At 53.1% G+C, this 13122-nt stretch overlaps 4 protein-coding genes across 4 annotated transcripts; 3 read left to right on the top strand and 1 right to left on the bottom strand.

Moving 5' to 3' along the window:
• Positions 1–290: 290 nt before the first annotated feature.
• Positions 291–3320, top strand: J4E92_003371 (uncharacterized protein; the record flags this gene model as incomplete). Its single annotated transcript, XM_051494769.1, has 1 exon — positions 291–3320. One exon carries the CDS (start codon positions 291–293, stop codon positions 3318–3320), a length of 3030 nt encoding a protein of 1009 aa, XP_051355062.1.
• A 616-nt stretch (positions 3321–3936) lies between these two features.
• On the bottom strand, positions 3937–4624 carry J4E92_003370 (uncharacterized protein; the record flags this gene model as incomplete). Its single annotated transcript, XM_051494768.1, has 3 exons — positions 3937–4038; positions 4088–4437; positions 4534–4624. The coding sequence occupies 3 exons, from the start codon at positions 4622–4624 to the stop codon at positions 3937–3939; spliced, it is 543 nt and encodes a 180-aa protein (XP_051355061.1).
• Positions 4625–5433: 809 nt separating this feature from the next.
• Positions 5434–6442, top strand: PCA2 (putative proteasome subunit alpha type-2; the record flags this gene model as incomplete). The annotated part of the gene is made up of 4 exons (XM_051494767.1): positions 5434–5477; positions 5530–5549; positions 5616–5666; positions 5718–6442. The coding sequence occupies 4 exons, from the start codon at positions 5434–5436 to the stop codon at positions 6440–6442; spliced, it is 840 nt and encodes a 279-aa protein (XP_051355060.1).
• Positions 6443–7977: 1535 nt separating this feature from the next.
• Positions 7978–11503, top strand: J4E92_003368 (uncharacterized protein; the record flags this gene model as incomplete). The annotated part of the gene is made up of 2 exons (XM_051494766.1): positions 7978–8753; positions 8830–11503. 2 exons carry the CDS (start codon positions 7978–7980, stop codon positions 11501–11503), a joined length of 3450 nt encoding a protein of 1149 aa, XP_051355059.1.
• Positions 11504–13122: the final 1619 nt, after the last annotated feature.

Below are 13122 nucleotides of genomic sequence, written 5' to 3'. Positions count from 1 at the left end.
TCCGAAAGTGATCTACGGCTAGCACGCTTTTGGGCTTAGTCATATCGAAAGGCGGGTGAACCAATGCAAGAGTGCACGGCGCAAGATGTTCGGCGAAGACTGCGTCAGTCAATAAACATTGGGCTGCCGGCAGCGCAAACACGGCGGCAACAGGAAGGAGACAAAGGACACGATTTACTGACCGTCGCATTGATAGCGACAAAGCCAGCCGCACCTTCTCTGTCTGAGACTCGTCTCCTTTGTACCTTCCTTGTCACCAGTCGCTCTTTCAACTTTTGCCAACCGCCATCATGGACGTCTTTCGGTCGCCTATGCGCATGATCCCGCCCCTCACACCCCGTCGCGTCCCATCACCAGCCATGTCACCCGCCGGCAGACGAGGCAGAACGTATGGCAGCTCGGAAGAGACCCGCCTCCGCGACCTGTCGCCCGAGACGACCCTCCGCGCCTTCACACAAAAGCCGATGCCGTTCGACACAACACGCGACGAATACAAAATGTTTTCCTGCATCGAGACTCTCACCGCCGCCGAGAGGGATCTGGGATCGCGCGTCGCAAAGGCTGCGCAGCGGCTGAAGATATGGTGCGCCGAGATTGAGCAATGGGGGTGGTCGGGCAGCTTCGAGCAGCCCAGCGCCCAGGTCCGCGAGCAGAGGAGGAAGAGCATCGAGCTGCGCATCAGGGAGCACGTCGCCGATTCCGACATGGGCAATGTCATGCCGCCATTAGAATACTGGGGTTCGATGCTGTCGGTCGAGGTGGAGCAACACGAGGCGCGCCTCGACGACATCGCCGACGAGATGCTGAAGCTTGATGTCGAAGAGCTGAAGGAGCACGTGCTGGATATGCACCCGGCAGGCAGGTCGAGGCCGTCCTCTGCGGGCTACGAGGCCAATCGCCAGCACTACAAGGTCATGGACGACTTCTCCTTTCTCATCACCCAGACCCTCCTATCCGCCCTACCGCACCACGCCCAGCTCAAAGCCCGCCTAAGCACGTGGACCGCCCGCGTCTCCATCCTCCGCGAAGCCCCGCGTTACACCCGCGAACTCGATACGGCGCAAGAAGCCATGCGGCTAGGCTGGGATGCCATCGAGGCACCAGCAGACACGTCCGACGCTGCATTTGAGCAGTGGAAAAAGGCAGTAGATACCATATCGCTTGTGCTTCATCAGAAAGTCAGCGACTTGGGTAGGCAACTAGACAAGATGCTCGATACACTCGAAGGACAAGAGGACAGTCTACCCGAGCACTGGATAGACGTCTTTGAAACTACAGAGGATGACTATGGGCAATGGAAACACGAATCAAGGAGAAGGATAATCGATCTCGAGGTTCGGAGACGGGCGGAAGGTTTTAACACTACCGAGAAGGGCGCCCCTGAACCTGCGCTACAACCAGAGGTCGATGCGGGTACGACTGCGCATACAAGCGGCGAGCGGGTATTGACAACAGCATCCTCATCAGTCAATGCTGGTAACGATGTGTCCATTGTCGCACCCACTGCGGCTGTGCAATCCGCTACTACGTCCAGATTGGATGCTCTCAATGCTCGAATCGACTCTGTCGCATCTACACTCCAATCGCCGCCACCGAAGCTTGCTTCGCAGAGCAGCCGCCACAACGCCATGCAGGATGACTACTTCAGTGCGCCCCAGCGTGGGATCTTCTCTGGAGACTATGCCATGAACGCATCGAGCAGCAGCAACTCAACACTTCATACCTCCATCGGCTCCAGCAACGCACGACAAGTCTCGGGTGAGACCGATGTTACCGAACACGAGCTGGCACAAGGTTTCACGTCACCATCGAAGTCCCCTACTGCGACCACACATCTAGAAAAGATGAGCTTCGAACCCGGACCGGCATCAGACGACGAAGACTCGGAGTTCGAAGAAGGCGACACGGTTGTACAGTACGATCTTGAAGAGGGCCCCGAAGAAGTCGCCATCCATACAGAGACTGACGGCCATTCATCCCAAGCATCTTTACAAGGCAGGCCCAAACCTCTGGCGCTTTTCGGCAATCCCACGATTACAAAGAACGATGGACAGGACAGCCCCATTATGGAGCCTCCTCAAACGCCGCGATCATGGAGAGGCAGTCTTAGTTCGCTGTCCACAGATATGTCGCCTGATTCAAGCCCACCTAGTACCATCGAGGAGTCTCCCTCAGTCCGGAACGCCACTAACCGTTCTATGAGAGCGCCACGTCCTGAACTGAATGCAGCCATGGCGAAGCGTCGGCCAGTCAAGACTACTACCACTGCTGATGACACATCAAGCGCTCCATGGCCACCGACGCACTTTGCTCAGAAGGCTAACAACAGCGCCGAAGAACTTGAGCGAAAGATCTCCGACATCCTCACGACTATCCCCGCCCACATTAGGCTTAGGTCAGGCCCAGGCCCCGATGCGCCCGAAGTCAAGTCGGCGCGTGGCCTTCTCGCGAAAAGTAGTCGTGGATATCTACGCGCAGCTCGCTCAGTCAGCGGCCTCAAGTCGCCTGAGCTCACACTGTCCCCTGCAAAGACTGAATTCGAGTTGAACAACGCTGCTTCAGGACGGAGGTCGGCTGCAGCTGCGAGAGGCGACAACGACATCAAACTGTATCATCTCACACAACCTGGCAAAGAACAGCCAATCAAGCTGTTCATCCGCCGCGTTGGCGAGAATGGCGAGCGTGTCATGGTGCGTGTCGGCGGTGGTTGGTCTGACCTAGGCGAGTACCTGCGCCAGTACGCTGAGCACCACGGCCGCAGGACAGCAAGCGAAGGCAAATTTGAGGTACTGGGACTGGAGGTGAAGAACCCCGATAGTTCGCCGACGAGACCTGACAGCAGGGCGAGTAAGATGGAAAGACGCATCAGCGTTGGCTTTCCCCTGGCCAGCCCATCCACCACACCCGTCAAGTCATCTGGTCTAGCCTTGACAAGCGACGAAGCGCCACCGCCGATGCCCAGCTTTATTCCTGGAACACCAGGTGCCACTACTGAAGACCCGACGATACCCTCGACAACTTCGTCTCGCAGTTCCTGGCAGGGTAGGGAAGTCGGAATGGCGGGCCCATCAGCCAAGAAATTAGATCTCAGCGGCGAGAAGCTGGAGTGGATAGAGGGCATGATGAAGCAGGCTCGCACCGTGAGCAGCAACGTCATTACCTCAAGCCATCCAAATTTCGAGCGCACCGACAGTAGGAGTGACAGTCGCCCTGGCAGCGCTGTAGGGGGAAAGAAGACAGAATTTGGTGATTTAGGCAAGGTTGGTGCGACCAAGCGTGTCTTTATGAAGGGTGGTAAGCCCGGTTTGGGCGATCACTAGGTGAAAGAAAAAGAGAGAGAGAAGAGGTGGCTTTTAATATTCTACATTGATACCCTGGGCCTATATATTGTATTGTACTTTTTCTCGTTTGTTCACGGTTGGATCGGATTGGTACAGTTGGGTTCGGTTTGGTTTGGGCGTATGGTATCGCAGAGCAATGCCATTATAGACGGGCAGGCTTCGCAGCATATCTTAGCTGAGGTACATACCCCATGGCGTTATTTGGGATTCATAGATGGCAGCGTCACTAGCAAGTGATGAAGGGGGCGCGCGATTTCATTTGTGATTCCCAAGAATTAATTCATTACAAGTTTTGATAAGATGTGCCAAAGGCCTGTTTTCGTTCAAGCCACAGAGAGGATGCTCCAGGAGCAGGCAAGGTAGACGAAATGAGTGCCAATGGCAGGTAGCTCCACGTTCCACAAAGCCGACGAGCACAAAACGCGCAATGTCGATATGGAGGTCGTGGGCTGGTTCGATCTTCGCACGTAGACTAATCGACACAGTATTGAGGAATAACTTGTGGCAATTTAAGAAAGTGCGGAATTTGGAAAGTGTAGAACCAAGCATTGAGTGGAGGAAAACCGAAAAGCGACTGCATGCATTTCAGTCATGGCTATTCGTCATCGTCATCATTGTCACCTTGGACATCCATGACACGCTCGCCAGCTTTCTCAAGCGTTCGGCGACTCCATACACGGACTCCTTTGTATACTGCCTGGTCATTGTCAGCATTTGCACAATAATGTTCATCGCTTTCCACGTACCGCTAGAAATGTGCCAACACCGATGAGGATGATGATCCAGCTGACCTGCTCATATCTGTCTCGACCGGTCGTTCGACCTCGACCGCCTCCAATCCTGAAGTAAGATAGTGGGCTGGCGATGAGGACTTTCAAGAAACCAAGCACACCCATGCTAGCGAAGCCTTTCGCAAAGTGCTCGTACCAAGTGGCCGACTCATCCTCGTAGTAATAAGCGTAGTCAGATTCCGACGAGGAAAAGGGGGAGAAAAGGCTCCATGGGTCCAGATACAGGTTGATAATAGGATCTGCAAAGAAGCCGAGGATGAACACGATGGATATCAATATAATGGCAGTCAAACCAACCTGAGCAGCTATAGTCCATATTAGCACTGCTCTGTTAAAGTGAAATGGAATACATACCAGCGCTGCCTATGAAACGCCCAACTCCTAAACGCGCAAGTCGGTACTTGAAGCCACAAGTCGGACACTGCCAGTAGTTCCTACGCCCATAGCTAGGGTCTGCATGCCTCCAAGCTTGCAAACAAGCTTCATGAACATACTTGGATGATCCCTTACACATACATGGACGGATCAGACGGCCACTTTCATCTTCGTACACAACGTTGGACGACTGTAAGAAGCCAGGAAGGCTTTGTGAGGGAACATTGAATGTCGGCTGAACTGTCTCGAGGCAGATTCTGCATTGTCTGGGCGGCCAGTGGGTGCGTCTTGAGCTGTGCGACTGCGATGAGGAGTTGTCGCTAGTATTGGAGGTGGCTGAAGGTGGCGGTTGCGATGTGGAACCTGTGGAGGGGGATGTCGCGTGGGCGGGTTCTGTCTTGGGCGCGTCATCAGGCCAGTACCAGCCTGGCATGGCCTGATATCCGGACGAAGAAGACATGGCGGGGTGTGAAACTGTAAAGGTACAAGGCGGAGGTTAATGCAGCTCTTACCAGTGATATAGCATGTGGGTAGGCATGAGATGACGAAGTGATCAATCAGGAAGCCGCGGGGAAGACATTCGCCAACTTAAGTGTCTCGGTAGTGCGGATCATGTTCCGACACCGCCTCCTTGGGCGGTATGACACTAGGGCCACGGTGGCAGGATGTTGTAAACGGGGTGGTGATGCAGAGGAGCAGTTCTGGAAGCTCAAAGAATTCGGGGTTGCAGCTTCCTCAGACAAACCGGAACTGTGGTTACGCCGAGCGCCGGTCTTGGCGCTTCCGGCGACGAAGCTCTGGGTAGCCTGGAGCTCTAGCAGATCGCCTCCAGTACCCGCGTCGTCTACCAACCCCACTGAACGTCCTCCCGCCGCCGACTACGCCCCTTCCTATATACCGCCTCTAGATTTTGTCAAGCAACCGTCATGGCGGACCGATACTCCTTCTCCCTGACCACTTTCTCCCCCAGGTAAACACTGCGCTATCGATTACGCACGACATGTTTGCTAACATTCATGTAGCGGAAAGCTGGTACAAATCGGTACGCGGCCCAGGGATATGACGATTCCCGCCTTCTTGTAGCAGACAGCATCTAATACCTGAACAGAGTATGCCTTGAACGCCGTCAACCAGGGTGTTACCTCACTAGGAATCAAGGGTGCGTTATATCGTTCATTAGCCCCCCAACAGCGCTGACTAGAGCTCGCAGCCACCAACGGCATTGTCCTCGCTACCGAGAAGAAATCGTCATCGCCGCTCATCGACTCGCAATCGTCATCGAAGATCAGTCTCATAACACCCAACATCGGTATGGTCTACTCGGGCATGGGTCCTGACTACCGCGTTCTCGTCGACAAGGCTCGCAAGGTCTCACATACCGGCTACAAGCGCGTCTACAACGAATACCCACCCACAAGGATATTAGTACAGGATGTGGCGCGAGTGATGCAGGAGGCTACACAGTCTGGAGGTGTCAGGCCGTACGGTGTCAGTCTGCTGATTGCTGGATGGGACGATGGTATCGAACCTGAGGCCGAAGGCAAGAGCGAAGAGCAGACGAGCGAAGAGAAGAAGAAGGTCAGCGGAAAGACTGGTGGAATCCTCAAGGGCGGACCAAGTCTCTACCAGGTCGACCCCAGCGGCAGTTATTTCCCTTGGAAGGCTACGGCCATAGGAAAGAGCGCGACAAGCGCCAAGACCTTCTTGGAGAAGCGCTACACCGACGGTCTCGAGCTCGAAGACGCCATCCATATCGCCCTGCTCACCCTCAAGGAGACCATAGAAGGAGAGATGAACGGCGAGACCGTTGAGATTGGCATTGTCGGACCGCCAGAGGAGAGGCTGCTTGGTACTGAGGGTGTCGAGGGAGCCGTCGGACCGCGATTCAGGAAGTTGAGCCCGTCCGAAGTTGAGGACTACCTCACCAACTTGTAGAGGTAGAAGGTTATGACACAGCACCATCCTGCTCCGAGTCGGTACAGATGGACTTGGTGCTAAGGGCATGAAGCGACTTATGTAGCATTTACGAAAATGATGTCTTGAAATGCCTAATACTTGATCCCATTGGTTCGTAGACAGTGACGCGACAAACCCAATTGGGTTGTTTGTGCAACAACGAGAGCAGATAGAAGTACGTGAGGGGTTCTGCATTTCGATTGTCCGCGGTCAGAACACGGCCAAGCTAGCACCCTGTCGCCTTTGAGCACTGAGACCCAACACCAAGTTGGTGACTTTCAACGCTTTTTAACTTGTGTCGCATCATCTCGATTTACAAATGGATTCGCCAATGCAAGATGATAACGATGCTGAAGCCCCTCCTGCTGTGCCCAGTGAGGCGTTCCAACTGCGAGGTTATCAGGCTGAGATGGTGGAAGAGAGCATGAACGGCAACGTCATTGTGGTCATGGACACAGGCTCAGGAAAGACGCACATGTAGGGAGAAGAATTTCGCTATGAGAGAATTTTACTGACAAGTCTGCAGAGCCATCGAACGGACACGAGCGGAGTTGGAGACGTGCGAGCCCGACAAGGTACGGATACCTGCCGCTAAGTCCCCACACTAAACTTCATCTCACCGAATTCGGGACGCATTTTAGATCGTCTGGTTTCTAGCACCCACAGTTACACTATGCGAGCAGCAACATGAGGTCTTCCAGTCTCATTTACCTGGACTCGGATACCAATTGCTTTGCGGAAGAGATGACGTTGATCTCTGGACCACTCAGGCGCAGTGGGACAGCGTTTTGGATCACATCCGCATCGTAATTTCAACACACCAGTAAGTCCACAGCATGGGCGCAAGAGAAGCCACACGCGCCTGCTGATACGTTTGCAGGGTGTTGCTTGACGCACTCACACACGGATTTGTTAAGCTGAGCAAGCTGGCTTTGTTGATTTTTGACGAAGGCCAGTCTGTTGCGTTGACAAGAGAAGGCCCCGCTAACATTCTGCAGCGCATCACTGTACTTTGAAGCACCCAGCAAATCTGATCATGTCCAATTTCTATATGCCTCAATTGGATAATGGTGGCAAGTCGCTGCCCAAAGTTCTTGGGCTGAGTGCAAGCCCTGTTATGAAAGCAGCAGCCACCGAGCAGGGTCTCCAGTAAGTTTGGCTTGTTTGGACGCGGGTACTATTCTGATCTTTGTAGGGAGATAGAGCGGAACCTGCACGCCACCGTAAGGACACCAAAGCTTCATAGGTCCGAACTCATACGGCATGTTCACAGACCGGAGTTACTTCAGGTCAACTACTCGTTAAACGTTCCAGGGCAACAGCATTCTCAACTACTTATCGCGTTGCAGCATGCATTACGCACATATGATCTTGCAAAGGATCCGTACGTCGTCGCATTATTGGACCAACAAAAGCATGGCTTCAATGTCTCTCGCCAGCTGAACAAACTGTGGAATAGCAATAAGACTTATTGCCTCGACCAGTTGAAACAGCTGGTGTCTAAAGCTGAAGCCATGGCAGACGAGCTCGGAATCTCGGCAATGGAGTACTACGTACACCAATGCATTGGCAAATTCGAAAAGACAACTTGCGGCTCGGATCAACAACTACTGGATTTGACCACCAATGAGCGACAACATCTCCTGAGCATATTCCAAGGCCTTCCCCTTCAGAATCCTGCACCTTCACCTGCTACCATCATCGAGAAGATGTCCCACAAAGTTGAAAAGCTTATCGACACTCTGGTCGCTGAAGCCAATGGCACCCCAGGCTTTACCGGTCTTGTATTCATTGAACAGCGAGTCTGGGTAGCATCAATTGCTGAAATTTTAGCATGCCACCCACGAACCAAGGATCTGTTGCGGGTAGGGACATTTGTCGGTACGTCGCAGACAAGCAAGCGCAAAACAAACGTATGCGCCCTGGCAGAACCAGCCAACCAACAAACCACGCTTGACGACTTCCGTGCTGGGGTCATTAATCTCGTCCTGGCTACAACCGTTCTTGAAGAAGGCGTCGACGTATCTAGTTGCCATCTCGTGGTATGCTTCGAAAGACCCAAGAATCTGAAAAGCTTTGTTCAGCGACGCGGAAGAGCGAGGCGACAAGAGTCGCGTTACTTCATTCTCGTCCCAGATACTGGCGAAACACGATCTTTAACATCGTGGCAAGGGCTTGAAGCTGAGATGAGGAGAGCGTATGAAGACGATAAGCGCAAAGTTCAGGTGGCTCAGGAGGCAGAACAGAAGGACGAGGTGGGTGAGCGCTACTTCAGTGTCCCAAGTACCGGGTGAGTGAGAAGCCTTTACTAGCAGCGTTTGCTTTCGTACCTTGCCCAATCGGCCTTCACTTACTGGAGACACTAGTGCATTGCTGACTCTGGATAACGCGGCTCAACATCTCTACCACTTCTGCGCGCGTTTAGGGGGCAACGCCTACGTCGACACGCGACCTGAAATCGACTTTACCAACACCCTGGGGCGGATCACTGCTACTATTACGCTACCAATTTCTGTCGACCCTACTGTAAGGAAAGCTAAGAGTCTGCAGTCGTGGAGCACCGAGCGAATGGCTCAGAAAGACGCCGCCTTTGAGGCATATAAGGCTCTTTACCTGCACGGATTGGTAAACGAGAATCTACTCCCCGTCCAAGAAGAGGGAGACGACAACGCGGCCCAATACCAGATTCCAGACGATCGCCCATCCCTTGTACCTGTTTCTCAAACTCTCGATCCGTGGGCGGTGGTTGCGCAATCTCATGAATGCGAACCTGACTTATGGTACCGCACCTTGCTTGAGGTGAAGACGCCAGGGGAGGAACCGATGCGCATGATACTACTAACACCAGCTCCCATGCATGAGATTTCTAATATCTTACTGCACTGGAACGAATCGAAGCAGTACACTGCTACAACCTCCGCTCTTTACGGTGCATCTTTGGTCGACATCGACATTGATCTGTTACGCTCCATCACGTGGAAGATTTTGCGCTCAGTTTTCGGAGCACACATCATCAAAGGGGTCGACGACTTTCTCTGTCTACTTGCTCCATGCGACTCATCGGGATATATGATGACAGAGAACGAGCTCTACGAATGGAATGCGACAACGGAAGGCCAGCGCCCAGCATCCAAAATTCTGGCTCAAGGAAACCTGGACATATCGAACTGGGGTCTGACTTCCTTGCAAGGAGACCTCCGGAAGTTCATGCCCATGTCTATCGAGCTTCCAGAGTCCCCAGACCTGACAGGCATTGACGAAACCCTGATACAAGTTGTGCGTTTGCCCAAACGTCGAGACTTTTTACATGCGGTATTTGAGAACGCAAACAAGAGCGAAGCGTATACCAAAGTAGAAAGTCTACTAGCTTCGTCATGTTTTGTTGAAAGTCTTCCGACTAGATACGCCATTCTGGCCTTGTTGTTACCATCGATCCTGCATAGGCTTGAGGTATACATGATCGCGGATACACTTCGGACGACGATTCTCCAGCCAGCTGGATTCGAGGCATCGGACCTTCCAGTCATCATCACGGCACTTACTTCATCCGCGGTTGACAAGCGCGACAACTACCAGAGGATGGAATTCCTTGGCGACTGTATCTTGAAGTTCGTCGCTTCGCTTCATTTGATGGCTGCAAATCTCATCATGCCCGAAGGTATTCTCACTGGGAAGAAAGGCAAGCTTGTCAGTAACGGCTACCTGGCGCGAGCTACACTTGCTGCGGGCCTAGACAAGTTCATCTTTTACAAGAACTTCACCGGCGCAAAATGGAAGCCGCGATACATTAGTGATACACTCGCTGAGGGCGCGCCGCCGGCTAAGCAAGAGAAGTCATCGAAACTCATCGCCGATGTCATTGAGTCGCTCATCGGCGCCTCGTATCTGGTCGGTGGCTTCCCCAAAGCGTTTGCATGTGTGCAAGCCCTCCTGCCACTCGAGAAATGGACGCCTATCCCGGAAGCGAACGAGATACTCTACAATGCAGCTCCGTCTCAAGACACAGTGACGAACTTGGCTTTGGTCGAGAAGCTACTTGGCCACACGTTCAATAAGAAGGACCTTCTACTAGAATCGCTTACCCACTCTACATTCCGTGGCCCGAACGTACACTGCTCATACGAGCGCTTTGAATTTCTCGGAGATGCAGTGCTCGACTACATCATCTCGAAGAGGCTCTACGCCCATGAGTCGAGGCTGCCGCATTGGAAGATGCATGGCGTCCGAACAGCGATGGTAAACGCCGCGTTCTTGACTTACTGTATGTTCGAGACTACGGTAGCGGAAGAGTTGACCAACAAGTCAACCTTCCAGCCAGAAGTGCATCATAGAGCTCTATGGCAGTTCCTCCGATCGTCGAGCCCAGAGCTCATCGCCGGGCGGACTGCAGCCCTGCAGCAACACAACGAGGCACGTCATGCGATCGCTACAGCTCTAGCGCACGACAACCGCTTCCCGTGGCATGCGCTCTCGCTCACTGACCCACCCAAATTCCTCTCCGATATAGTCGAGAGCGTTATCGGCGCCCTCTACATCGATTCCCATGGCTCCATCCCCGTGTGCGAGGAGTTTGTTCGTCGTCTGGGTATCCTGCCATGTCTCGAGCGTATTCTGAGGGATGGTGTGGACTGCTGGCATCCGAAAGAGCGGATCAATACCCTTGCGGCGGATAAGGGTATCAAGTATGTCCGCATCACGGGCGATCAAGGTGGCTCTGGAGGAAAAACGAGTAGCCCAGAGAAGGGGTATAGGGTTCAAGTAAGGATTGGTGGGAAGGATGTGGGAGGTGTGGTCGAGGGAGTCAAGAGGTTGCAGACTGAGACTATCGCTGCCTGGAAGGTTATCGCGCTGCTTGAAGGCGCAGCTGATGATTCTGTACCAACGAAGGCAGCAGAGGGTGAAGAAGAGGAAGATGAAGAAGACGAGGAAGATGGGGGTGTTGCTGTTGTACCAACGACGGCAGCCGAGGAGGACGAATCAGACGAGGAAGATGAGTTCTTCGATGCTGAAGAAGGCGGTGGAGTCATGTTGGAGATTTGATGCGTAGAGGGGGGAGTCATGCTGGAGGGTGCTGAACAGACGGTGGCCTATCACGTATGATAACGCACTGGTCTTTGCTAGCCGGTTGATCGCACTCTCATCTCTACCGCCCCTTGTGTAGATTGTGGCTCACTGGATATTTCCACGCCTATCATATTCCATAGAAGCTCATTGTTGCCTACGACTGTCAACATGTCAGTACCGGTTTTGGCCCCCATGCAGTGAGGCAGTGCCTCTGGACTATACTTTGGTTCCCCGCATCCTTTCACCCTTCCTCGAACCTAATTGAGGTCTCGTAACAACCATTTGCGGTGTTTCAAGCGCTTATAGAGTATCCTAGATACCCCTCTAGCATACGGAGGCGTTGCCGAGACGTAGTCTGCCCAATGGTAGTTATCGCTTATAGACGATAACGCATTGTTTCCTTTTGCACAATGACGATGACCTTTGCACGGTGATTGTGATTGGTACTGCGCCGTACATCAAAGGAAGCGTTCACGAGTTAAATCTCCGAGGAAGTCTTTGCCAAGACGTGTAGGGTGTGGTCTGGAGTCGGCAACGCCGAGCATCCTGACCAGAGGAAAGGTGCAGCCTCGAGAAGACGGCTCGTGCCTATCGCCAGCGGCAAAGTAGCTTTTGCCACTGTTCACTCCCATGTCCCCCTCTTATAGCTTCCTAGCTGTGTTGCCAATCGCTGGGGTATTCGGCCCATTTCGTCTTCCAATTGTCACTGTCAACCACTCATCCCTACCACCCAAGGTATGCTTCCTCTTCTACAATGACAAATACGTCGCTTATCGATAGCATTTATCCCGATTAGCCAAGTTCGTGGCTGAGGGTCGCGGTTGTCGCATCGAGCGAGCCGTGCGGCACGGTTGTGGAGGAGGAAGTTTGAAGCGCGTTTATGCGTTGGATGCAGCTTGAGGAAACAGAACGAAACGAAGCCAAAAGCTTTGGATCCTCTGCCTGAATTCCCTCCGAAGATAGATATCCGCTGGATGATATATTCCTTCGTCAGTTCGGCCGTGGCGTCAGTCATCGGATCGGTATGGCGGCTTGGAGCGCTGAAGTCACCCGGTGCGAGTAGTGTTCTCACTGGCTCGAGATTGCGCCATTAGAGTGCTCAAGGGTATGATTCTGCCTTGCGAAGACCAAACAGGTAGTTTGATCCCTTCTTCGATTTGTATGTTCGGAGTCTGGCGTCGACAGCTTAGGAACTTGCTCCGAGAAGCCTGTGCTCTAGCATAGTCCCCAAACCCAGACGTAAGTCTTGCATCCTACAATACAAGCACTGAGCTATACAGACTCTAGCTTCAACTACCATGGAAAGCGCGAGAATATGTTACCCTAGGCTTTGTAAAAGATACGTGGTTGTAGTATCTGTTGCTTCCGACACGGGAGCCAGCGCTCACACGACCCTAAAGTCTCGGCAACTCAGTCTTCTCGGAAGCTGCCTAAGGCAGTACCAGTGAGCCCTTGATATCTTTGTACCCTTGCAATGCCCTCGGATGCCTGGCTGGTCTCTCGGTGTAGGTACTTGTTGAGGGTAGTCGTATGATACCATAAAACCGACCGGCCTCAGGTCCGACAGCGCGGCAGGTCCCCTCAGCTCTACCCGG

This window comes from Alternaria infectoria, assembly GCF_024043175.1.
Source record: "Alternaria infectoria strain BMP 0036 chromosome Unknown scaffold_4, whole genome shotgun sequence".
Classification (NCBI taxonomy): Eukaryota; Fungi; Ascomycota; class Dothideomycetes; order Pleosporales; family Pleosporaceae; genus Alternaria; species Alternaria infectoria.
The sequence above is the reverse complement of the archived record's forward strand: the minus strand, read 5'-3'. Positions and strand labels throughout refer to the sequence as shown.